Source organism: Podarcis gaigeae (genome assembly GCF_964106915.1).
Source record: "Podarcis gaigeae genome assembly, chromosome: Z".
Lineage (NCBI taxonomy): Eukaryota > Metazoa > Chordata > Lepidosauria > Squamata > Lacertidae > Podarcis > Podarcis gaigeae.
In genome coordinates this window covers 4,705,964-4,732,962 of record NC_139691.1, presented here as the reverse complement: position 1 = coordinate 4,732,962, position 26,999 = coordinate 4,705,964, and the positions used below count along the sequence as shown (strand labels likewise).

The 26,999-nt window shown below is 47.0% G+C and overlaps 1 protein-coding gene across 4 annotated transcripts in view; it reads right to left on the bottom strand.

The window, feature by feature from the left end:
• COL27A1 (collagen type XXVII alpha 1 chain) overlaps positions 1–26,999 on the bottom strand; it is a 245,466-nt gene that overhangs the window by 182,184 nt on the left and 36,283 nt on the right. For all 4 annotated transcript variants that reach the window (XM_083721577.1, XM_083721578.1, XM_083721579.1 and 1 more), the window contains 4 exons: positions 24,423–24,476; positions 20,331–20,384; positions 5,509–5,562; positions 4,090–4,143 (listed from right to left, as the gene is read on the bottom strand). In XM_083721577.1, the coding sequence (XP_083577703.1) occupies positions 4,090–4,143; positions 5,509–5,562; positions 20,331–20,384; positions 24,423–24,476 (216 nt within the window). The remainder of the gene's footprint in view (positions 1–4,089; positions 4,144–5,508; positions 5,563–20,330; positions 20,385–24,422; positions 24,477–26,999) is intronic.

Below are 26,999 nucleotides of genomic sequence, written 5' to 3'. Positions count from 1 at the left end.
CACTCGAACTGGCTTCCAGGATATTGGCTGTTCTCCTAAAAGCACGCTGGCAAACAGAGCAGCTTGTCTACAGCCCAAGGTGTTTTCAGTGGGGTTTTGCCAACAGAGGATCTACAGCCTTATTTTTTATTTTCCAAATATTTTTCCAACAGCGCGCGCGCGCGCTCTCTCTCTCTCTCTCTCTCTCTCTATATATATATTTAGGAGGCCAGTAAAGCAAAGCCTCCATCAAAAGCTTTTGTTGGGAAACTTCTCTTGTCCCCATCCCAAGTCTGTTTGTCTTTTTTTCTCTTCTTTAACCTATGCACTGGCTTGTGTTTCTACCTGAAAAGGATTCTATGTTCTGCCTTTTAAAGTTGGGCAAGTGTTTCACTGTACTTGTGCCAACAGTCCTGACATAACACTGGAACCACAGGAGTTCCACACACAAACCCCTTATTGTCTGCTTGCATTTGCTTTACCAAATCTTTGCCTTCTTTTTAAACTCTCCTCATAATTCTCTCCTCTGGGTCCTGCCTAGTTGGCATTGGTTCATGGCAGAGCCTCCTCTGTGGTGGTGTCCCATTTGTGGAACACCCTCCACGATGAACTGTGTCTGTCTCCCTCATTACTGGCATTCAAGAGGGATTTAGAAAGTATTCCTGTTTCTCCCAGGCATTTGTTGGCTGAAAGGCACCTTGAGGCTATTGGCTGTGAGAATATGCAATTGCTTTACATGTTTTTAGATGCTTTTAGATGTTTTAAGTAATTATTTTTTTATTTTTAAAATTGTATTGCTTTATCAATGATGAATTTGCCAAGCTGCATTCCGTTGGGAGGAAGAGAGGGATATAAAGGTAGCAAGTAAATAAAATTGGGGAAAGAATTTCTGAAGAAAGCCTTCTTGTCTCTTACAGAGAGACCTTGTTGCTGCTCATTAGCCATGCTGTTTACAGTTTCTTGCTTGTAGCTAAGAAGTTCATGAAAATAAAAGAAAAATCTCAGAGCCTCCAAGGGTCCCTATTTTCCAGAGACAGTCCCAGATTTACAGAAGCTGTCCTGGTTTGTGATTTGATCCCTGAATGTCCAACTTTGCCTCAGGACATCCCTATTTTCATCAGGGAAAAGTTGGAGGATACGGTACGGCATCCCTATTTTCATCAGAGAAGTGTTGGAGAGTCTGGAGTTATGCGACCCCCGAGCCACAGAGATAAGTAACTATATAACGTTTAGTGAAGTTTTTTTAATGTTTAATGTTTATTATGTTTTTAATATGTTGGAAACTGCCCAGAGTGACTGGGGCAACCCAGTCACGTGGGCAGGGTATAAATAATAACAGTTGTTGTTGTTGTTGGAATGTTCCTATTTCACTGGAGAAATTGTAGAGGGTATGCAGTCTAAGGGACGCGGGTGGCGCTGTGGGTTAAACCACAGAGCCTAGGACTTGCTGATCAGAAGGTCGGCGGTTCAAATCCCCGCGACGGGGTGAGCTCCCGCTGCTCAGTCCCTGCTCCTGCCAACCTAGCAGTTCAAAAGCGCATCAAAGTGCAAGTAGATAAATAGGTACCGCTCCGGTGGGAACGTAAACAGTGTTTCTCTGCGCTGCTCTGGTTCGCCAGAAGCGGCTTAGTCATGCTGGCCACATGACTCGGAAGCTGTACGCCGGCTCCCTCGGCCAATAAAACGAGATGAGCGCCACAACCGCAGAGTCAGTCACGACTGGACCTAATGGTCAGGGATCCCTTTACCTTATGCAGTCTAAGTGGGCCGTAGTAGTTCTATCTGCTCATGAGAACGTTATCTCTTAAAAACACATGTGCAGGACAAACCCCAACAGAAGAGAGTGATTTGCAACAGATAAATTGCAGCGGGGAGGGGGGGATGCCTTAACCCACTCCCTGCCTGTTTCTGCTCTCCAAATAGCAGCCACAAACAGCATTTGGAGAAAGAGTGGGCCAGAGGAAGGTCAGGTGGTACCCGGTGTGGAAAATTTCTTGTCACCCCCCGACACTTTGATTTTTATTTTTATTTTTGCTTGCAAAAATGGTTTTATGTTATTTCATATTTTCTTACCATGGAATGTGGATTCTGAGCCTATGATAACAAGTATGGACAGATACTTAAATCTACAGGATGGACTGTGTTTTGGCTTGTGTTATTTTATTTATATTTATTGTTTATTTATTTAATACAATTTATCTAAAAAAAACCCCTGCAAATTGGTTTACTAAAACAAACAAACAAACAAAAACCACAGCAGTAAAATCAAGAAAAATTAACAATCCTACTTTAAAACATACAAAAGCGAAAATATTAAGATTAAAAATACTTCAACTTCCTAAGCATCTAGGTATGCTTGCCTGAAGAAGAATGCTTTTAGCAGGTGCTCGAAAAAAGTCTAGCAAAGGCATGTGCTTTGTTGAAATTTCAGCCTTCAAGACATGGGGAAACGGCCAAATAAACAGCTATTTTCGTGAAGGAGGGTCAAGATATTAACTGATATGCATGAAATTTCATATGTAGCTATATAATCCCTAGTGTAGTAAGATAAGACCTATGGAGCAGGCATTTTTTAAAAAAAGTTTTTTATGAACCACCCTAGTAGGGTATCTGAAGAAGTGTGCATGCACACGAAAGCTCATACCAAGAACTGACTTAGTTGGTCTTTAAGGTGCTACTGGAAGGAATTTTTTTTGTTTTGACTTTGGCAGACCAACACGGCTACCTATCTGTACCTAGTAGGGCAGTAATTGTTCCTTGATAATTTGTCACCCCCCCTCCATGATGGCACCTGGGGCGACGCACTCTCCTGCCCCCCTTTCCTACGCCCCTGGGGTGGGGTACTAACTCTGTGTGTGTGTGTGTGTGTGTGTGTGTGTGTGCATACACTCCCATTGTCACTTCTCAAATATACATTTGCCCTTGCCATAGAAGCCAATTCCTAGGGGCTATGGAGATTTCGGCCCCCACAATAAAATATTTGAGGAGACCAGGTCCCCACGAAGTTTATGGGTATTCCCATTCAAATGGTGTGTGCGCACTGCATCATGTGATTGATTATGCGAAGCAGGGCTTACCGGGGCCACCACAATATTTTATTCAAGTTGGCACCCCTGGTTCTTACAGATATTACAAGTTTTACTCACAACAGACCCATTGAAATCAATGTTTAATGTTTTATTATGCTTTTATATATGTTGGAAGCCACCCAGAGTGGCTGGGGCAATACAGTCAGTTGGGGGGGTATAAATAGTAAAATTATTATTAATAATAATATTATTATTATGGAATAGGAAGTCCCTATTTTCTTCGGAGAAATGTTGGAAAGCATGGAGTTAATGGATGTGAATCCTCTGACTGCACACCCACATTCCTATTCCTATGGGGGGGGGGGGAATCCTTAAAAGATTAGCATAAATTGTCCAACAGCAAGAACAACAAAGAATCCAGCCTCTCCTACAAGGGCGTAAACACCCCAAAATGCTAACAAAGAATAAAGGCAGAATCCATAGAATTGTAGAGTTGGAAGGTACCCCCAAGGCCATCTAGTCCAACCTCCCGCAACAGGAGTCGCTGCTAAGGCATCCCTGATAGGTGGCCATCCAATCTCTCTAAGGAAATCCGTTCCACTGTCAAACAGCTCTTGCTGTCAGAACGCTCTTCCAGATGTTTAGTTGGAATCTCCTTTCTTGTAATTTGAAGCCACTGGTTTGGATCCTACCCTCTGGAGCAGAAGAAAACAAGCTTGCTTCATCCTCTACATGACAGCCCTTAAGATATTTGAAAGATGGCTATCATATCTCCCACCAGTCTCCTTGTTTCCAGGCTAAACATAGCAAGCTCCTTCAACCGTTCCTCATAAGGCTTGGCTTCCAGATGCTTGATCATCTTGTTCGCTCTCCTCTGCACACATTCCAGCTTGTCAATATTCTTCTTAAACTGTGGCACCCAGAACGGGACACAGTATTCCAGGTGTGGTCTGACCAAGTTGGTGTAGACAACAGAATGGCCACTTTCCTCCAGCTACTTTCTGGCATTTTTGTGGAGAGGAACGTCATACCAAAACATGCCCACCGATTGTGCCCAATATCAAGAATATAAATATCTTACCTTCCTACCAGGTGATCCAGGAAGCCCTGTCAGTCCCGGTAAGCCTACATCACCCTGTAACCAGAAGTATAAATTGCTGTTGTTGTTTGTCTTACCTTCAAAAACACTTCAAATCTTAGTTTTCTTTAAAAAAAAAAAGTAAATGCCTAGGCCTCATGGTTGTGAAAGTGAACATGAAGACCATATCCACACTATATATGTAAAGTTTTCTAATCCAACTTGTACAAAATTAAGTGCCTAGTTCTCATGGTTGTAAGGCAATGCTAGAAAATCCCTCACAGAGCAGGGATGGACTCTGGTCTTCCAAATTTCCCCTGCACTGGGTGCTGAGCCAAGAGGAGTGTTGCAGGGCCTTGCACAGGACACCCCTGCCTTTCACCTTCCATTCTGCGCATGCACATTATAGTTGCAAAGCCCTGCAACACTCCCCTTGGCTCGGCCCCCAGTGCAGGGAAACCAGTCACCCTCCCCTAAATCCACCTCTGCACAGAGCCATAATTGCTTTCTCTACACTACAGTTCCTAGGATTCTTTGGGGAACTGTGGAGAAGCCATGGCTGTTAAAGTGGGATAAGTTTCACTATAAATGTATGGTGCAGATGTGACCATAATGGTGGTAGGATGCAAAGGAAGAATTCTGCATGCAGAGGTAATTGTAAACTAAGCCAAGAGATTTCAAGGAGAATTCCACCCCATGCCCAACCCAAAATACCTTATTTTTTGCTCTATAAGACTCACTTTTTCCCTCCTAAAAAGTAAGGGGAAATGTGTGTGCACCTTATGGAGCAAATGCAGGCTGCGCAGCTATCCCAGAAGCCAGAACAGCAAGAGGAATTGCTGCTTTCAGCAATTCTGGGATTCAGAATATTTTTTTCTTGTTTTCCTCCTCCAAAAACTAGGTGCGTTTTGTGGTTCTGGTGCATCTTATAGAGTGAAAAATATAGTAATTGTTTAAGCTGGGGTCCATAAATGTTGGCACACTAGCCAGCCATTATTTGATGTTGCCAGCAACTTCTCCTTTCTGAGTCTATAGCACAGCCTTCTGCCAACCTGCTGCCCTCCAGGTCTAGCTGGACTCCAGATCTCACCAGTCCTAGAGGAGATTTTGTAAATCTCAGTACAGTGTTACCTCTGGTTACGTACTGAATTTGTTCCGGAGGTCTGTTCTTAACCTGAAACTGTTCTTAACCTGAAGCACCACTTTAGCTAATGGGGCCTCCCACTGCTGCAGCGCCGCCGGAGCACGATTTCTGTTCTCATCCCGAAGCAAAGTTCTTAACCCGAGGTAATGTTTCTGGGTTAGCGGAGTGTGTAACCTGAAGCGTATGTAACCCGAGGTACCACTGTATGCTTTGTTTTTCTTAGAACACCAGAACAATGCTGGCCACTTACACCTAGTACATTATAAATGCAGTTTTACCTTCTGACCATTCCATGCTTTTCCGGGAGATAGTCCAGGATCACCTTTTTGGCCCTGAAACACAGAATGAAGCTTAGCACAATTTTGGCAAGGCTCTTGCTTGTGCACTGCAGTTCAAACAAGACTGTAGCAAAGAAAACACTTTTCCTTGAATGCTATTCTTCAACTGATGGGTCACGACCAGAGGTGGACAAATACCATCCCCATATCTGTTATGCTGTTTGGTTTCTTCTACTTAAGCAAGTGAAACAGATCAAAGGGAGAAGAAGTAGGAGAAAAATGGAGAAACAGAGATGGAGAAATACTGGGGTTGCCACTCAGTTAAGAAATCTACACCTTGGTTGAGAGAGGGTGGGCTGAGACAGCAAAGAAGGTACTGCAATGCAAATGCACGGGCAGAGCCAATTCAGCACTCCTGCCAGTATGTTTGCACCATGATGTCCTCCTCATTGCCTTACCCCTTCGCCTCTCCCTCCTAGAAGTTTTGTTCTGTACTGTGAATTCAGGGCAGGGGTGACCTCTGCTATGATTAGCTGTTATTCCTGCACTGCAGGGAGTTGGGCTAGATGCTGATGGGGATGCTGATGATAATAATAATAATAATAATAATAATAATAATAATAATAATAATAATAATATTTTATTTATATCCCGCCCTCCCCAGCCGAAGCCGGGCTCAGAGTGGCTAACAACAGTAAAATAATACAGCATACTAAAATCAATTCATTATAAAATCAGTTCAAATCAAATTGCTGGCAACCATTGGGCTAGAGTTCTGTGAAGAATTACCAAAGGAGGGGGTCAGGCTGTGCCTTGGCCAAAGGCCTGGTGGATCCAGGGCCGATGTTTCATCCAGAAACCGACCAAGCTGTTCAGCAGCCGCTCTCTCAGTTACCTTATCCGGGTACGACAGGTTTGAAACTGGGTGGTAATTGGTTAGATCTAAAGGATCTAATAGGGACGCAGGTGGCGCTGTGGGTTAAAGCCTCAGCGCCTAGGACTTGCCGATCGAAAGGTCGGCGGTTCGAATCCCTGCGGCGGGGTGCGCTCCCGCTGCTCGGTCCCAGCGCCTGCCAACCTAGCAGTTCGAAAGCACCTCCGGGTGCAAGTAGATAAATAGGGACCGCTTACCAGCGGGAAGGTAAACGGCGTTTCCGTGTGCGGCTCTGGCTTGCCAGAGCAGCGATGTCACGCTGGCCACGTGACCCGGAAGTGTCTCCGGACAGCGCTGGCCCCTGGCCTCTTGAGTGAGATGGGCGCACAACCCCAGAGTCTGTCAAGACTGGCCCGTACGGGCAGGGGTACCTTTACCTTTACCTTTAAAGGATCTAATGATGCTTTCTTTAAGAGCAGATGCACCACTGCCTCCTTCAGCTCCCCTGGAAATATTCCCGTGCCAAGGGGCAAAATGGTGATGTCACCTGGGAGGCCCGCACCTTGTCTGGACACACTCTAATCAGCCTTGGGGTCCCTTCTAACCCTACAGTTCTGTGATTCTGTGATTCTGCAGTCTTCTAGGCAAGAGCACATATTGGTGTCAGGTGAAGCAACCCAGAAGTCGTGCTATTTTTTGCCAATGCCTTTCACTTGGAGATAGTGGACTTCTTAGTCTTCTGTAGTGGCCCTTTGCATGGCTCCAACCCTTTTGCAGAATTTGCCTTATACCAAATCAGACTATTGGTCCATCTAGCTGAGTACTGGCTACACAGACTTGCAACAGCTCTTCAGGGTCCAAGTACATACTCTTACCACTGAGCTATGGCCCTTCCCCCAGGAAAGGTGGCCTCAAAATGTGCCTTCATCCCCACTACTTTGCTGTGGCAGGTGGAAATTGTTTAAAGTCAGTTAAAGATTACTTTAAGAAGTTTTGCAAATTAATTTTAAGAGAGCATGCAAGAGCTACCTAGTCCACAATGCCTCACTCTGAGAAAGGGAGGAAGGGTGTGCTGTCCCCATTAAAACAATGGCAAAACATTAAAATTAAAAAAGCATGTTGGGGGGCAGGAAAGCAAAGACAGAGAAACTGACAACGAAAACAGCATGTGGTGTTTATACTTTGTGTGTGGTCAATCTGGGCATTTGGCAAGACAGTGTCCAAGCAGGAAGGCAGGGGGATCCCTGTCGGGGGCCAGTGTAGAGGGAAGGCCCAAACCCCAAGAGGCACCGACGGAAAACGGCAGGTCCCAGCTCCCTTAGGAGGCCAGGGGCTGGGAGGCAAGTCAGCAAAAGGGCCTCAGATGGAATCAGCAGTTGCAGGGATAGCTCTACCAGTGATGCTACAACTCCCAGGCAGCTGCAAGGTACAAATACAGGGCTGAGTAGATTCCAGGGCTTCTCTGGGCTTTTTAGATTCAGACCATGTGGAACAGCAGAAGTTAGGCACGCAGCCCCATTAGAGGTACAAACTATTGACGGGTAACCATTGGTAGGGGGGAAGTTGCCTATGTCATGCAGCCGGTGGGGGTGGAACTGTCTGGCCACAAGGAGACGATGAGGTTTCATGTCACCACGTTATCCACTGGTCTTGGGAATGATGTGGCTCATGAAGCATAATCCAGTTATACCGTGGGGGCAGTGTTCTTTAATGTTTGCTTTGGTGTAATGCCAAGCATACTGCCTGGGGCTCAAAGTGCCTATAGAGGCAGGAGCTAAGGGGGCAGGGGTAGGGGGGGAACTCACAGGAGAGGAGAGTTCTATATCCCTGCAGTATAAGGCCTACAGGGACGTGATCTATGAGGAGGAGGCGGATAGGTTACCACCACACAGATCTTATGGTTGCAAAATAAACCTGGTGCCAGGGGCCAAGATACCCACCAGTCACCTATATTCCATGTCAGAAGCGGAACTAGCTGATTTGAGGGAGTTTTTGCAGAAGAATTTGGAACGCGGTTCATTCAACCTACTAAGGCACCGGGGCAGGGCAGTCTTCTTTGTGAACAAAAAGGACACCCTGGAGAAAAGGATCATAGTGGACCATAGAAAAACCAATAGCCTCATGGTTCCCAGCTGGTACCCCTTGCCCCATATTGGTGACCTGCTGGAGAGGTTGAGATCAGTGAAAATTTTCACCAAGCTGGACCTGAGAGGGGCGTACAACCTAATACGTGTAAGACAAAGAGATGAGTGGAAGATGCCTTTTAATACCAGATATGGGACCTTTGAGTACTTAGTTATGCCATCTGGATTACAATTGGGCACAGCCATGTTCCAGGCCTTCATTAACCACGTGTTAGTGGGCTTGTTGGACAATACAGAACCTGACAGAGGTTTTGATCTACCTTCTATCATTCCTTCTATCATTAATTAAGAAGAGATTTAAATATCTACTTTACAACAAATGGGGACGCGGATGGTGCTGTGGGTTAAACCACAGAGCCTAGGGCTTGCCAATCAGAAGGTTGGCTGTTCAAATCCCAGTGATGGGGTGAGCTCCCGTTGCTCGGTCCCTGCTCCTGCCAACCTAGCAGTTCAAAAGCATGTCAAAGTGCAAGTAGATAAATAGGTACCGCTCCGGCGGAAAGGTAAACGGCATTTCCGTGTGCTTCTCTGGTTCGCCAGAAGCGGATTAGTCATGCTGGCCACATGACCCGGAAGCTGTACTCCAGCTCCCTCGGCCAGTAAAGCGAGATGAGAGCCACAACCCCAGAGTCGGTCACAACTGGACCTAACAGTCAGGGGTCCCTTTACCTTTACCTTTGCAACAAATGAGTACAAATTGGTTTGAAAATATTAGTTTTTGTATCTTTTTTAGAAAAATAAAATGCAGATTAATGCAGAAACACAGGAAAGAGCAGACTTACTGACACAGTCTGATACATTCACCCCTATTCCTGATTAAGCACAAGGCATTGAAATTGTGCAGATCCTGCCTAGCAGGAGAAGCTCAAAGCAAGCACTAGACCAGCCTCCTCCAAGCTGGTGTCCTACAGATGTTTTGGAATTACAACTCTCATGTACTGGCTGGGGATGTTGGGAGTTGTAGTCTAAAACATCTGGAGAGCACTAGGTTAGTGAAGGCTCTACTAGACATATAAAGAAATGACTAGGGAGTAGGGATGACCACCATTTCTTTGGCTCTGGTCTACAAAATGAAGAGGCCACAGTTACAGAAACCGCATCTTGATTTCTCCAGAAGGGCTGGATGCCTCTATTTGGAGTTTTGCTTTGAAAACATCTGTAGCTGTAAATCATATTTTACAGTCCCTGCACTATCTGTCCATCCAAGCAGCATGATCCCTTCTGCACAGTTATTTCAAGCTCCTCCCAATTGCTCTTTAGGTCTTCCCTGCCTCCAGCCTGCTTCTACTTCCTGGAAGATGTCTCTCTGCAGCTCAGCATAGGAACGTAAGAAGAGTCCTGTAGGATTAGGCCAAAGACCCATCTAGTCCAGCATCCTGTTGTTACAGAGGCTAACCAGATACTCTGGAAATCCTGGAAGCAGAACCTGAGCACAACAGCACTCTCCCCTCTTGCAATTCCCAGCTGCTGGTGTTCAGACACATACTGTCTCCAACAGCAGAGGTAGCACTTAGCCATCATGACTAGCAGCCATTGATAGCATCAGGGAGTGAAGAGAAATTCATACATCAGTTAGAAGTAATTTATTGGTACAAAGGAGATTTGAGAGCCAGGTAGGTATCTGTGGGCAGAGGCACCACCTTCTCCAGAGGGTTGAGGAGACACATGCATGATGTTGCACAATGTCCTGACATCACGTAGGGGGCCCTCTGAACCCCGAAGGGGGATCTAGCCCTTTCAAAAAAAAGATTGGCGGTCTACAATGCCACATTTATTTAATAAAATTCATACATCGCTTGATTGTAAAAATAAAACAAAAAGTAGTTAAGAAAAAGATAAAACAAGAAAATCAAGAAAAAAATTATAACTGGGCTTTAAAACATACTGTTGCACGCCACCTCAGTCTCTAAGAGGTGTGAGATTCCGAGAGTTCCAGGTGCTTCCCCAGGGTTCAAGTGTCCTTCATGAATGAGGCACAGCAGAGACTGTGGTGTCTTTATGATATATGGTTTATTTAAACATATACACAACCTGAGCCTACAGGGGAGGAGCTCACAGCATCAATGCCCCCAAAGGGTCTTGTTTCTCCCATAGCTGCAGCCTTGGACTCAGAAATCAACCATTGCTCTGTGTCTCTGGCATTCCAGCTTGCTGCTTTGCTTCTTGGTTACACCACTGCAAAATTCTACTTCAAACTCTGGCTTTGTCTGTTGAGGGAGGGGCCCCCAACCATTTGCCATATTGCACTGAGCCCCTTTCCATTGTTTTCTAAATGGCCCATTGCTCAGTTGATCACCTCTTCAGGAAGCTAGCCTGGATCCAGGGGTTAGAAGGGTCTCAATTCTCCTGCCCCACAAACCCACAACAATACAAAAGGTCAAAATACTAAAACAGATTAAAATTACCTGAACTCCGGGGGTCCCAACATCACAGTAATTCAGCGTGAATATTATTGGGGCTAAGAAGATAAACAGAGCCCATATTGCGAAACACCCTGTTCTCAGAGTGGCCAGGCTATGGTTGCCTTTGGGAAACCCACAAGCAGAACTTAAGCACAACAGTAGCTCTCCTCTCCTGCAGTTCCCAGCAACACATATTCAGAGACACATTGCCTCCAACAGGGAAGAATGAACTCTTTCTCTTTCTAATGTATCTTTTCCTCTGTAGATTGCCTTAGACATACTCCTTAAACTGGGCATAGCTGCTTGCTCATCCCTGCTTTGGGCAGGTGTTATGCACGAATGAGGGACGCGGGTGGCGCTGTGGTCCAAACCACAGAGCCTAGGTCTTGCTGATCAGAAGATCGGCAGTTTGAATCCCCGCGACAGGGTGAGCTCCCGTTGCTTGGTCCCTGCTTCTGCAAACCTAGCAGTTCGAAAACACGTCCAAGTGCAAGTAGATAAATAGGTCCCGCTCCAGCGGGAAGGTAAACGGCGTTTCCGTGCGCTGCTCTGGTTTGCCAGAAGCGGCTTAGTCATGCTGGCCACATGACCCGGAAGCTGTACGCCGGCTCCCTCGGCCAATAAAGCGAGATGAGCACCGCAACCCCAGAGTCGGTCACGACCGGACCTAATGGTCAGGGGTCCTTTACCCTTACTATGCACAAATGATTCAATGTGTGGTGGTGGCAGCTGAGAGGAACAACAAGTTCATTCTGGTAGATCCAAAGCATGGATCCAGCCCTGGCACAAAGCCGCACAGCACAAGACCATGAATTTAAAGTCAGTTTGCCTTCTGAAAACTATGGAAATGGCAACTTATTTTCAGTTGAGCTGAATGTTTCCACATTCCACTGTTCATGTGAATATACATGGAGAAGGGATCCTTCTTCAGTCTGGGAGCCTCATTCCCACATGGGCAACCTTTTCAGGGCTGCCTGCCTGTGGAGGGCAGAGCCAGCAGAAATAGTGGTTGGAGCAAGAGGTGTAAAAGTCGTAAAAGACACAAACATTTCTCCCTCCACCTTCCATCCTCTAAGTGAAGGTGCAGCTTCAGAGTTCAAGGACATATTGAAGCCTGGAAAAATCACTCAAGGGGGAAACAGAGCAGTGCCACTAAAGGTTTGGGTCTAGAACATGGGTAGGCAAACTAAGGCACGGAGGCCAGATCTGGCCCAATCGCCTTCTCAACCCGGCCCGCAGATGGTCCAAGAATCAGCATGTTTTTACATGAGTAAAATGTGTCTTTTTATTTAAAATGCATCTCTGGGTTATTTGTGGGGCATAGGAATTTGTTCATTCCCCCCACCAAAAAAAATATAGTCCAGCCCCCCATAAGGTCTGAGGGACAGTGGACTGGCCCCCTGCTGAAAAAGTTTGCTGACCCCTAGTCTAGGAAGAGTCCTGCAGCACAGACAGAGATATCTGGAGGGCTGGAGGGCTGGATCTGGAGATCTGTAGCTCTCCATCCCTGGAACAGATCAATGGCTCATTTGTCAGTTCTCTCCAGTCTAAGTTTTCAACCAGTGCTTATCAAGGTGCTTGGGAATGTGGGGGGAAATGGGGACAGAAAACTGCCCTTCTCTAGTCTTCCCAGAAGAACAATATTACACGTGTAGACAGTACAGAGCTAGATGTAAAGCAGCTACCTATGTTCCTATTTAATTCAGCCCTTTTTTCATTACCATGAGGACTGGAATCTTACTTTATTTTTAGGTGTTAGGGCAGTAGCTCAGTGGCAGAGCTCCTGCAAAACGTCCCTGGCTCAGTCCGCAGTATCTCCAGGCAAGCCTGCAAGAGGCCTCTGTCTGGAATCCTGGATAGCCACTGCCAGTCAGGGTAGGCAAAACCATGCTAGGATGGAACAATGGCCTGAGACAATATAAAACAGCTTCCTATGTGCCTAGTCACCAAAATACAGTAAAGGCTAAAGCTGCACAGATGAAGGGTGTTGCATGGTTTTTCATATAATGTACTCGATATATTGGGACGCGGGTGGTGCTGTGGTCTAAACTACAGAGCCTAGGGCTTGCTGTTTGGAAGGTCGGCGGTTCAAATCTCTGCAACAGGGTGAGCTCCCGTTGCTCGGTCCCTGCTCCTGCCCACCTAGCATTTTGAAAGCACGTCAAGTGCAAGTAGATAAATAGGTACCACTCCGGCGGGAAGGTAAACGAAATTTCTGTGTGCTGCTCTGGTTCGCCAGAAGCGGCTTAGTCATGCTGGCCACATGACCCGGAAGCTGTACGCCGGCTCCCTCGGCCAGTAAAGCGAGATGAGCGCCACAACCCCAGAGTCATCCCTGACTGGACCTAACAGTCAGGGGTCCCTTTACCTTTACCTCAATATTTTACAATGACATAATTTTGATTTGTTCAGTTTTAGAATATGCAATCTTGCATTCTATATGTTGGTCATTTCTGTTATAGCAAGTGGCCTTATTACACAGATTTTATATCGGCATATTTGTTGCCATAGATCACAGCATATGCAGAAAAATAATTAACACTTCCTTCAATTAATCTCACTCGGAAATTCTTACAGGTCTGGTGTTTTGAGTCTGGGCTTCTCCACACTTACCCTTTGCCCTGCACTTTCTAGACATAGGCACTGCCCCCCCCCGCCCCGCCCCGCCCCCCCGCCAATACTTTCCCCAGGAAAACCCTATTTTTACCACTAGATCAGCGCAAACAGCAATTTGGGTTTTCCTGTGCCTGGAAATGCTAAGCATTTGTGTGACTGAACTTTCTTTTTAGCTTGCTAGAGCCAAAGCTGTATATTTCCATCTTTATTTCACCTCCAGCTCCTCTGTAAAAGTGGAAATTTTATCTTCAGCTTCCTAACCACGTGGAAGAACTAAAATGTTGTCAAATTCTTTGGCGCTTCTCTTAAGAAAATTTCTATTATATAAATACAAAAGGGTTCTTTTTAAATAATGAAATGAAAAGAAAATCAACCAGTGCTTTCCCAGTTGTCGGGGGGGGGGACCCCAGCTGGATGAGTAGTGATTCCCGTTAGTTTTGGTGCAATATCAACTGCATCATCCTTCTAATTCCCACAAACGCTCCAACTTCCCGCTTTAATAGCCCAACATTCACACACACCCCTCAGTCCAGGCCAAGAGGAGAACTGTTAGTTGGGAAATAATTCTTGGAAAACGGCTGCAGAGAGCACTGCTGATTCAGTACAGATATTGCTGCCCAAATTCTGAATGAAGACTGACCGGCTTTGCCAAGCGGTAAAATGAAGTCATGCAGATAATTCCACTTTGCATGCAGCTGCTATCATAGCTGGAGTTCCTTTCTGAGGCATCCTCATCTCAAGCCTAGGAGCAAATTGCCAGCTACATTTAAGAGCAGGGAGTGGCACAAAAATGTCCTCAAACTTCGGGGGTTGGAGGTAGTCATCTCACAAAAGCAAACCAGAGAGTATCTCCAGATTTTGAATTTTATTTTGCATATGTGCCAATCAAATGAACAAAAGCAGCCATCTGTGGTGGATCTATCCTATCTAAATCCTGCTTGTTCAGCAGCTGAAATGACTTCCTCTTCTAAGCAAAGTTAGTTTATTACGAAGCTGCTTTTGCATAAAGTTTGCCAATTACAGTGGTACCTTGGGATGCGAACAGGATCCGTTCCGAAGCCCCGCTTGCATCCTGAAAAGAACGTAAGACACGACAGTGCGTCTGCACCTGTGCAGTTCACATTTCGCTGCTTCCATACATGCGCGTGACGTCATTTTGAGCATCTGCGCATGCGCAAGCGGCGAAACCCGGAAGTAACACACTCGGTTACTTCCGGGACTCAACGGAGCGCAACCCGAAAGCTCTCAACCTGAAGCGTATTTATCCCGAGGTATGACTGTATTGCAATCTATTGGCTGATACAGTGGTACCTCTGGTTATGTACTTAATTCGTTCTGGAGGTCCGTTCTTAACCTGAAACTGTTCTTAACCTGAAGCACCACGTTAGCTAATGGGGCCTGCCACTGCCGCCGCACGATTTCTGTTCTCATCCTGAAGGAAAGTTCTTAACCCGAGGTACTATTTCTGGGTTAGCGGAGTCAGTAACCTGAAGCATATGTAACCTGAAGCGTCAGTAACCCAAGGTACCACTGTAGTTGGGAGGATCATCTTTAGAGCCTTTTTTAAAGGCGAGGACAATTCCAGGACTCAGGACAACTGCTAACAAAGAAACCCAGCAGCTAATATTAGATTTTGAAAATTCTGGTGTGATGAATTCTATTTAGCGTTTTATTTCTTTTTAACCAGGAGGCAAGTGGTATGGAAATGTAGAGAACTGAGCTTAAGATTGGAAAAATGAAAAACTGAAGTTGACAGATGCGTCCATCCCTGGTAATGATCCTATGAAGCTCAGTTGGTTAGAGCCTGGTGCTGATAACACCAAGGTTGCAGGTTCGATCCCTGCATGGGGCAACTGCATATTCCTGCATTGCAGGGGGTTGGACTAGATGATCCTCAGGGTCCCTTCCAGCTCCAGCTCTTTGATTCTATGATGAACAGCTGGCTGTATCAGGCCAGTGGGCCATCTAGCGCAGTCTCTTGCTCTCTGCAAGAAGGACTTGAGTAAAACAGTAACTCTGCCCACACAATTCCCATCCACTGTTATTCAGAAGCATCGCTGCTTCCCACTGTGGAGGCTCGGACTGGGCAATATATAATCCAAAATCAGTTTTAAGTCCATATTGTGATACCGGCTTCATAATTTTTTACTCAGCTATATATCACAAATCATGATGTGTGTGTTTGTGTGTGCTATGCAAAAATCACAATGCAGGAAAAACTACAAAGGCAGCCATTGCTGCTACACAGCACCATCCTTATTTCAGACATCATGATGCATTGGTATATTGCAATCAGTGTTCAAAACTCCCACTGTTCTAGGCGCATTTTGCAACAAGGAATTTCATTAGGGCGAGCAGTTTCTGAGCTCTGGCTGCAGTAGTGCACCTAAGATTTCAGATTAAAACTGCAGAGTGGAAGGAAAAGAGGACCTTTTCCTGCATCCCCACTTCCAGTTACTCTCTGAAGATTGGAGAAGAGACCCTCTTAAGAATATTGGGGGGTGGGCAGGGGGAGGACTAGACCGTGTGAAAAATGAACATAATATTGTAGCAGCAGCCCATTCATTTTCAGCTTTGTATTCTTGTTATAAAAAAGTGTGCCTAGACATTCCGTTGTTGCACCCAGAACCTAGGTTTAAGGTGCCATTCAGCTTCTTAATATCTCAGTTTCTAACACTAATTGCAATGTTTGGCTGGAGATAGATCATGATGTTGAACAACAGATAACATCCAGTCCTAGTGGAGGCAGAGGATAGCCATTGTAGCTAGTAGCTATTGATAACCCTCTCCTCCATGAATTTGTCTAATTAAAAGAGGATTAGACAAATTCATGGAGGAGAGGGTTATCAATCCAAGCCATCCAAGCTGGTGGCCATTACTGTCTCTTACGAAGGCAAGTTCCATTGTTTAATCACCGTATTTTTCGCTCTATAGGACGCACCCGACCATAGGATGCACCTTGTTTTAGAGGGGGAGAACAAGGAGGGGGAAATCTCCCCCTCTCTGCTCAGCGCCCCTTCAGCGAAGCGGCAGGAGAAACGGAGCCCCTTCCATTTCTCCTCCGGCTTGGCTGAAGGGGCGCTGCGTAGCTCTCCCTCTCTGCTGAAGCCAGGAGAGTCTTGCTCTCCCAGCTTCAGCAAAAGAAACCCAAAGCCTTCAGAGCACAGCACGAGTTCTCGCTGCGCTCCAAAGGCTTCAGGCGGCTATCCCTGAAGCCTGGAGAACGAGAGGGGTCGGTGCTCCCTCTGCGCTTCGGAGGCTTCGTGTTGCTATCGCTGAAGCCAAGGAGCCTGCATTCGCTCCATAGGACGCACACACATTTCCCCTTAATTTTTGGAGGGGGAAAAGTGTGTCATATAGAGTGAAAAATACGGTAGGCACTGCATGAAGGATAACTTTCTTTTAACTACCCTGAACATTCAGTTTCATTGGATGACCACAGGTTTTAGTGTAATGACAGAAGAAGAAAAGCCTTTCTCTATCCACTTTCTCCATGCCTAATGCATAATAAACTTCCATCACACCACCTCTTACTCGCCCTTTTCTCTAAACTAGAAAGTCACAAATGCTGCAAGCTTTCCTCATAGGGAGTCGCTCTAGCCCCTTGACTGTTTTGGTTGCCCTTGTCTGAAAAGCAGGATACAAGCAACCCAAAAAAAACTTAAAGCAAATGCACATCCGCTCACTCCTGGCCTAGTACAAGACTGATTTCCCTGCCCCTTATGACAGGGGAACTATGAAGCTAGAGAGAGATCATTTTGTGCTCCCACTTCGAAGCCAGAAGCCAAGGCTATGCTTCCAGATGAAGCTGCCCAATATCATTACGGGCAACACAGACCAATCAGGAGCTACAGGAAACATTCAAACACATCCATCCTCTGGAGAGCCATAAACTTCACTCTCCAAAACAGGAGAGAGCCCTCTACCCCACCTTCCATGCTCCAGAGGGTTATCCAGAAAACATCGCCTCCCCCTTTCCTAGCCAGCTAATGAGGCAGGAAGCTCATCTCAGCCTCAAACAGATGTTCCTTTCAAATTAAGAGATTGTCTGATAATGACAACAACAACATTTAAAAAAAAATGGGGAGGAGAAAGCCCCACTAACTGGACACAAGGCCAGAGACTGTTGCCAAAGACCAACAAACGGAAGCGCAAACAGGGCAAGATGGTGGCAGCAGCTGAAGATAGTGACAACCTGACAAGTGACAGTTGGGTGGCCACATAGGAACAATATTGGAAACTGCCTAATACTTAGTCAGAAGAGCACTGGTCCATCTAAACTCAGCATTGTCGGCACTGACTGGCAGCAGCTCTCAGAAAGGAGGCTTTACCAGCCCTGCCTGGAGATGCCATTGATTGAACCTAGGATGCTCTGCCTCTAGGCTATGGCCCTTCACCTTCCCAGCCCCTGCAGAGAGTCTAAATCACCATGCAATTCAGACCCCGCCCAAAAGGAAAAAAGGAAGGAACCTTAAGAGGCACAATTTTTTTTAAAAAATGCCCAACTGCTACTAAGATGCTCTGGAGAACTGCATCCTTGGAACAAACCCGCAGCAGCCACACCCCTCTCAATTGCTGTCAGAGCTAATTAAGCACTCGCTCTCAATTAGGCACTGAAGTATCCTGTTTTTAACCTACACCTTGCTAATTGAGCAGGCAACATCTCCTCACATCTCCTCACTTGCTGATCCACGCCCAACAGAGAAATTTTCGCTTTTTCCAAACAATCTGATTCAGAAACTGTGTGTGCGTGTGTGAATTTGTGTTTACAGGGTGGGTCCTTTTTCATTTCTCCTCACCCCTGCTCTTTCTTTTATACTACGTTTGCTATATATATTTTTTAAAAAAACAACAACCTACAACAATACATCTTTATCTAAATCAGGGCATACTTCTTCTCTGTGTTTTGTTTATTACAGAAGCAGAGTGCTCCTGTTCAGGGGTCCAGCTGGCCAAGTCTGGGACTGGTGGGGTGGAAGCAGGGCCGGCCCATCCCCCAGGCAAGGTGAGGCAATTGCCTCAGGCCACAGGATCCACAGGGGCAACTGATCCTGACGTGGATCTTTATTTCCCCCTTGTTCCTGATGTCAATCTTCATTCACCCCTTCTTCCCTGGCAGGGAGGGGGGGCACCATTCTGTGGTTCACCTCAGGTGCCAAAATGTCTTGAGTTGGCCCTGAGTGGAAGGCAGGGAGGCCAAGAGTAGGTGGAGCCATATCCAATGACGGGCAGAGCCAACTAATGTTTGTTATGTCTCCTGCCAAGTTCTACATAGTCAACACTGAGATCAAGGAGGAGGAAGCTGACAGACAGTGCCAGACACACTTTCCCTTAAGTTCATACCTCTATGCCCTGTTTTTAATTTGATCCAGGGCTGGGTATTCAGGCTTGTGATTTTTGCCTCAGATTGTACTTAGGGAAAGATCCCTGAAGACCCTTGTTTTCCTGTTCATTCTTCCTATCTTCAATAGCCCACTTTTCATGTTGTCTCCACATTCAGCTCTGCCCATCCGTGGCAGAGAATCAGAAAACCAGATAAATCAATCATACGGCATAAACAAAAGGAGCCAGGTGGGAGGATGTGTGAGCAGGCCATCTCCAACACAGCTCCTTGGAAAGTGAAATCCTGCTCAGGAGCTATTTTAGGACTGGTTCAGCACAATTTTTTCTTCAGGTTTTCGGCAGACTGGCATTTGTTCTGATTCAGCAGTAAGCAGTGGGTTTTCCTTGTGGAAGTGACAAGCCAGAAAACACAAAAAGCTATCAGACCCATAATAACAGATTGACACAAAACACTGGAAATCGCGAGACAAACGAGAGTGTGGGTGGGTCCTAAGAAAGCAGGCAGGTGGGGGCTGGCTGAGGGTGGTGGGGCAGTGACCCCTTTGCCGTGATGGACCAGCCCCCACTGACTTACTGATACCAAGGAGGTTAACACTTGCTCAGAGAAACTGGGGTTTCTGAGAGATTTCATGTGGAGTTTGCAGGGCCAGAAGCATCAGAGATGAAAGCTTTCGATTCTGACTTGTAAAACCAATCTTTTTTAAAAGGGGGGGGGAGGGAACCCTACACAAAGAAACATGATCTGGAAGTCATCAACAAGAACATAAATTACAAAAAGGCTACAAGGTAGTGGACTGGGTTTTAGCTCCCCCCCCCTCCTTTTTTTTTACAACCTCGCTTTTTCAGACTGTATAACAGCACTTTTAAATTCAGAACAGCTGTCACCCGCCAACACATCTCTACCGCCTAATTCTTAATCAGACAGAGGCAGCAGGCCAGTTTAGTGGAAAGCTTCCCCCACCTCTCTAGAACATTAAGAGTGTTGAAGACATCAACCAACCTACGAAGAGAAGAAAGAAAGAAAGAAAGAAAGAAAGAAAGAAAGAAAGAAAGAAAGAAAGAAAGAAAGAAAGAAAGGAAGGAAGGAAGGAAGGAAGGAAGGAAGGAAGGAAAAGGAAAGGAAAGGAAAGGAAAAGGCTTCTATTCTTTCTGCAACACTTCCAGGTGTTTTTAGAACACCTTCCTTGATCTTTTATCGGCATAATTGGCCTTAGCATAAGTGCTGCAATTGTAGAGCTGGGTAGAACCAGCAGCCCACCTAACGTGGTTTCAGCCTTTCTGAAAGGAGCCAGGTTGAGGCCACACAAGTTTGAGCAAAGTGGTGACAAACTTCTCCTGCTGTGAGTCTCTGGTATCTGGTAGCCAGGACTACTGCAAATCTGATCATCTCCCATGGCTCACAGATGCCCAGCAGCCCACAAGCATGCTGGTCTCTTCCCTTACCTTAGCGCCAGGTGGGCCAGGCCGGCCAGGATTCCCATGGGGGCCAGGAGGACCCTGAGAAAACAAGGAAGTCAACATCAAAACTTGCCCTGCACCCTTTTCCGACCCACAACATTCCTCCATGGGCACAGTCCTGCCTTGTGTCTTTCCTGGAAGTGACCCATTTCTGGCTCACGATCAAATGCTGCAGAGCTGCCTGCTCAGGACCTGACCTCTATGAAAGCTCTTGTGTAACCACAAACACACTGCAAACAGTGACAGCATTAAGAAGATCATATTGTGGCTTAATAAGCCAAGGCAGTGGTTTTCAACCAGTGGGCTGTGGCACCCTGGGGTGCCTTGAAGGATGGTCGGGGTGCCGTGAGGAACACTGTCCTCTGTTCCTCTTTCCTTCCCTCCCTCCTCTGATGCCCTTTCATGTCTCTACCTCCCAAAGGCTTGTGCAGCTGTTTGTTGCAGCAGCCCTGGGTACAAGCTCCCCAGGGGAATGGTGCCTCTGGGGCTGGCCAGGGGGTGCTTCCCAAGCCCCTGTGGGGCAGTGTGAGGAGGCACCTCTCTTTGGGGCAGGGTGGGCAGTTCAGAGGCCAGGGTGGCAGCTGCAGCTGCCCAGAGGACTCCCGAGGAGAGGAGAGGGGAGAGGAGAGGAGGCTGAGAGAACACTTCACAAGGGAGGGTATTTGAAAAAGGGTGAGAGGCTACCAGCTCTGCAGGCAAGGGGGGGCATAATTGGGCTCCTGAGCCCCACAGGGGTACTGCAGAAAGAATGCAGTTGTCAAGGGAGCTGTGGACTCAAAAAGATTGAAAACCTCTGAGCCAAAGTAACAAGCAAGCCTCACAAGCTCTGTTTTGCTCTTTCATTGAGTGCTTTGGCATGACTAAAATGTCTCTTTGAACTCTGATCAATGCTTCTTGCTTGCACAGAAGATAAAATTAACCTCTGTTGCCCCACCCACTTTTGCTTCTGTCCCTGCCCACCATTAGCACGTGGTGCCACCCACTCCCATAAAGTTGCCTGGGAGGGCTGAAAATGGTTCCTACAGGGTAGCTCAAGCCATAGGCTGACAGGACTGGGCCACAGGGAACAGTTTGAGGTGATCCAGGATCAAGGAACCAAAAGCTGTAGGGTGAATAAAAAGCCAGAACCAAGGATCACATCCAGACGGAAGGGCAAACCAGAGCTCTGAGCCTTTGTTGCTCAAGAAAGGCTCAAGCAGCACAGGAAGTGCTCTTACACCCTTTCTGTCCAGAGGAGATCCTATTTTGGGCAGAGTCAGTGCCTGAAGGCACTTCCCTGAGAAGCTGCCACCTGCAGCTCAGAGGTTCACCAAATGCAGCAAGCAACAGACCCAGCAGCTGTTGACACAGGCCATGGCCGCCACCTCTCTTACTAGGCCTGCACCTTGAGCAGATGCACACCAAGCAGAAATCTAGCAGGAGAAACTTTCCCCTGCCTGCAGACACTATAATGAAAGAGGGTGTGGGAGCTTGCCTACTGAATTTTTGCTTCTCACACAATTGTGGAAGGCTAAGGAGCCTTGGGAGCATGGGGAATTGTTGATTCCAAACATGAAAAGGGGGGCTGTGAAAAAGGACTCAAATAGTACTTGCATAGCTGCTTTTGATCTTCAAGTGATTTCTTCACAATGGTCCTGTAATAAGTGTTTGTGCACAGACACCTAAATGGCAAAGACTCATCTATGGGTAACATCCTGGTCAAACAGGATCCAAGCTATGGGTCCTACATCAAAGCTTCACACAGCACCTGCTGCACAGATGGGGCAGTTGCAGCCCTCTGGGTCTTAGGACAGCAACTCTATCCACCAGTGACTACATGGATTGGAGCTGATGGCAACACTGGCTGCCCCTGCGGAATACACACCAGTTCACCCTTCACTGGTTTAAAACATCCTGAATAGCCTGGATATCCTGAATAGACTGGAAATTCTAAGCACCATTATGCATATACATAATGGTGGGGAGGGGCAAGTTAGTTTGAAGTGAATGTTACACAAACACACACACAAAGAGAAATCATGGGTGTGGAAACTTTTTCAGCAATCTTCTGGGGGCCACAAACCCATAGCAGGCAGGGTCCAGAGGGAAATGTGGCCAGAGCAACGGATGTGAACTATACTGCTGCACAACACACTGACATAGCCCACCCACCCCACCCTCCATCCAACTAGCCAAGCAAGAAGCATTATCAAGGAAACCTTCAAGAATTTGTCCGGAGTTCAAGGGCAAAAAAACATCTGCAACAAGGATGTAAAGCAAGTTGGGGATGTGGCTGGGATGAGTTGCAGAGGGGTCTGAAGTGTGTATGTGTATATATCTAACCCATATGCGCATGCACGCACGCACACACACACACACATTGACCCTCCTCATCAGCAGAACAAGCCAAGGCAGAAAAATACCTCCCATTCATGGTCTCTGAGATTCCATGGAAAGTTTCCTCCTTGGGATGCCATTTTATGCCAGAGGACCAGCAGCAGCAGCAAAACCCAGAGAACAATCCTGCAATGTGCTCTCTCAAAAAGAGTGGGGCAGAGGGAGGGAGAAGGGGAGTTCCCAAAGGTAGTGGGTCTCGTAATCTGGATGGAATGCCATTCACATGAGGTGGGGGAGGGAGTCTGCTTCTTTGGGAAACCCAGAAAGCACCAGCCGGAGAACGGTTGCAGCACTGCCAGTAGCTGCAGTAAACGACCCCCCTCCCTCAGAAGCACCCCCTTCACACACCCATCCTCTTTTTAAAAATAGTTTGTTGGTTCAGGGTCTTCTTTTAAAAAATAAAATGAAAAAAGATAGAAATGTTAAGTGGGTGCAATTTGCCTTCTCTGCCACATTCTGGATTCTTAGTCAAGAAGTGTCCAGATGCTCGTTTGCACAGCTCATGTTTGTGAATTTTTGGGGATGGATAGAGCGAGTGGGAAGCAGAGGCGGGGTAGAGGGGAAACAAATGGCAGCTTTTCTCCTCTTGACCTATAGATTCCACCCTGACCTTTGGTTTGCCGAAGTAGGAGCTACATATTTGAAGGGAAGCCAAACAAACCGTTTCTTTAAAAACTTTCTTTCCTTCCCTACCTCTCCACCCCCACCCGCTTTGGCCCCTCAAGAAAAGCCTTCCAGTGTGCAGGAAAGGGACACTTGACAAAAGGGAGCGGGCTTCACTCTCCACACCCTCTGGGGAATAGTCAAAGCCGGCTTCCTGTCAACCCACAGCTTGAGTCTTCCCTCTCACAGTTAAGCTGCCCTAGGTCAATGACAGCATCTGCCTCACATGCAAAAGGCTCCAGGCTCAATGCCCAATGGCATCTCCAGGTAGGACAGGAGCCACATTTGTTCACACCATACATTCAAGGCACCATGCGTCAGTCATGAGAGAGAATGAAGTGCACCTCCATGAGTGAAGTAAAAGGGCTGCAGCACTGAAGTGACCTCCCATGGGCCACAAGCCTGGGAAGTGTGTATGGAGGTCCTGGGCTGCCCAGACGACAAGGCTCCTCTCTTGGCCTTGCTATTGTGGTCCAAGGGGCTGCAGGAGTTGCTGGAAGGATATGTATGGGGCACCATTTAACCATCTTAGGGACTCCACATTGGATTTGTGTGGGAATTACGCCTTAGCTTTTCTTCTCCCAAAGATATCCTGCAAGGCAGTGCAGGTTTAGGATCAGAGTTTTCCTCCCTCTCCCATAGGGGCTACCTTCCCAGGCTGATGAGTCCCATTTGCCCCTCACTTCCCTCTACAGCACATGCAGAAACCGCTCTCTTGAACGTTGGACCCACTATTGGTCTCATCAACTCAATCCACCAGAGCCTGTCTTTGCATGCATGGAAAGTCCCTAATTCCCCATGGGTCAGAGACCCATCGGCTACCCTCACCTGCTTTAGCCAGCCACCTGAAGCCATTCCCAGGGTGTGGCCGCTGTCACATGTTGACAGCTTCTAGGAGCCACAGGTGAGTGCTGAGTGCATGAGTTCCTCAGCCTTGCTGTACAGCAAAAGGTGTCCTGCAGCTAGAAAATGTGGCAGCCTTTTGACTTGGGGGGCTCACTGCAAATTCACCCACATTTCCCCCTGTGCTTTACTTACCCGTGGGCCTCGCTTGCCAGGCGGTCCTGGTAAACCGGGCAGACCTGGGAGGCCCTGAAAAGAAAAGAAAAAAGAGAACACATTTCAACTTTCATTATTTTCTGTGGCACTTCGTATATTCATGGCCTGTCTTTTAGCAGCCATTTCTGGCATTAGTTCCTGAGTGCGGGGTGAGTATTCTTAATCGAGTGACTTTCGAGTAGCACTTTTAGTATATTTGTATGTTCCAATGGATTATGCAGATCTGTATTCCACCTTCCTCACAAATTGCTTTGAATTCCTTTAAGTTGTGTGCAGTAAGCCTGATGTGCTGAAACCAACTAACTAAACATTCACTTAGGGCAGGAATGGAGGGACTTTTCCGGCCAGAGAACTGCATTCCCTTCTGGGCAACCTCCTAAGGGCAGGAGTGCCAACTTCCATAAAATACTGGGGGGGAGGGGCGGCAGGTAAGCACTGCACTGCCGCACATAACTGATCAGAAGGCTCAGCACACACACACCGTTTGAATGGCAATGCCCTCAAATATTTTTTTTTGGGGGGAGCAAAAGGACCTCAGCCCCCAGGAGTTGGCTCCTATGCCTGAGGGCCACGTGGCAGCAGTGGGTGGGACCGGAGGCAAAAGCAAAAAGAGAAACGTGTGGATTTTGCCTTTGTATGGTAGGCTAGTTTCCACACGCCCTCACACAGCATTGCTGACACCGATTGGTTGGACAAGGAGGGGTGGTGGGAGGAACCAGCTGGGGAACTCCCAAGGGAAAAAGGCTCCTAACCCAGGGATTGATGGTGGGAAGACAATGAGTGGTCACAGGAAGATGAGGGAGAAGACTGGGTGGAGGTAACAGGATAGGTGTCAAAAGAAGGAAGAGGCTGTGGCAGCGAGCAGTCCAGAATCGGAGGCAGAAGCTGAAGCAGGTAAGTGAGAGGAGGGAGGTCATGAGGCAAAGATGGGTCAAGCTGATGAAGAGCCATTGGTATCTCACCCTCCTGCTGCAACAAGCTCCCCTCCTCCCATCTCCCAGAACCAGGAGAGGGCTGAAATGGGTGGAGCAGTAACGGACTGCAAGCAGGCACAGTCTCTGATTGCTTACAAGAAGCCCTGGAGAGGAGGAGACATAGATGTATATGGGGAAGTGGGGACTTGCAGTCTCTGCAACTGGTTTTATGGATAGAGTCTACAGTGCATGAGCTGCTGTGCTCTTTAGGCCTGAAACTCAGCCAAGTCTGTGGAGATCATGTTTTGCTAAGAAAGAGTTAACTCCAGGTTTGAACTGTGTGATTTAGTGACTGGTTTGCTCTGTAATACTTGCTATCCTCCATTGAGGGAAGCAAGAGGCATGATCAGAGCTCAATGACACATTCCAGCCAGGTAAAAAGAAGCTCAAGGAGGGCCACAGAAGTCTGGACAGTGCCAGAATCTGAGGTTCCTCACCCCTGGTGGAGTTGCAATGAAAAAAAGCCTTGGGTGTAGTCAACATTTCCTTATGCATTCATTCATTCAGCCTTACATTTAAATACCACCATTCTTCCAAGGAGCTCAAGGTGATGTAAGTGGTTCTTTTCTTCCCTACTTTATAGTCAAAACAAACCTGAGAGGTAAGTCAGGCTAAATAGCAGCTGGCCTGAAGTCACCCAGTGAGCTTATTGGCTGAGCAGGGATTTGAACCCTAGTTTTTCTGGCTCTCGTCCAACTCTCTAAGCACAACACCACACTGCCTTTCAAAAGAACCTTAAGAGGTTCACTCCTGCATCACACCAAGTTGGGTCCAACAAGTTCAGCATCCTGCTTCCTGCAGTGGCCAGCAAAATACTTCTGGGAAGCGCACAAGCCAGAGGTCATGGATGCAACAGCCTTTCCCCATTGTTTGACCACATACCTCAAACAGGACAGCTCTGGGAGGTTCTGTTGACTGAAATTTCAGGAACTGAAATTGGGGGCCTCTTTATGCAAAGCAGGCAATCTCCCTCAGAGCCATGCCCCTTCCCCAAACTGCTCCAAAGGTGTTGGGGTAGTTTTTTTATATATAAAAAAGCACTCCTACCTGAGGCTTTAAGGATGTTTCAGTGAAACTGTTGCATTCTTCCAATTAAGCCTTTCCAGCATACCCAGCTATATTTCAGAATAAACCAAGATGTCTCCTTAAGGATTTATGTTTAAGTAGCTTGTTATAAATGATGAGTTTGGGGTTTTCCACCCCCCTGCCCTCCTCTTTGTATGAGAGAAAGGGGGAGTGAGAGAGACCAGAAGGCTCAAGAATGCTTGGAAGCTGGCTCTGACTTCTCAAGAGCTCTGGAGACTGCACAGCTTTTACCAAAAGTAGACCTCGGCTCCAAATGCAGATGCAACTCCAGCAAGACAGCAGGTGTATCTGGGGCCAAAATTAACAAGAGGGCATAGCTGGGACAGCTGCCAAGGATCCCACAATTCAGCTCTGTGCAGCTGCTCTTACACTCTTTCCAGGAAAGGAAAGCACTCACTCAGCATAAGACCAAAACTGGGATTCTTCAGATACTTCCAAAGCTGCAGCCTCATCCATCTCATGGTGGCTGAAAAGCAGGGAAATGGGGCAGAGAAAC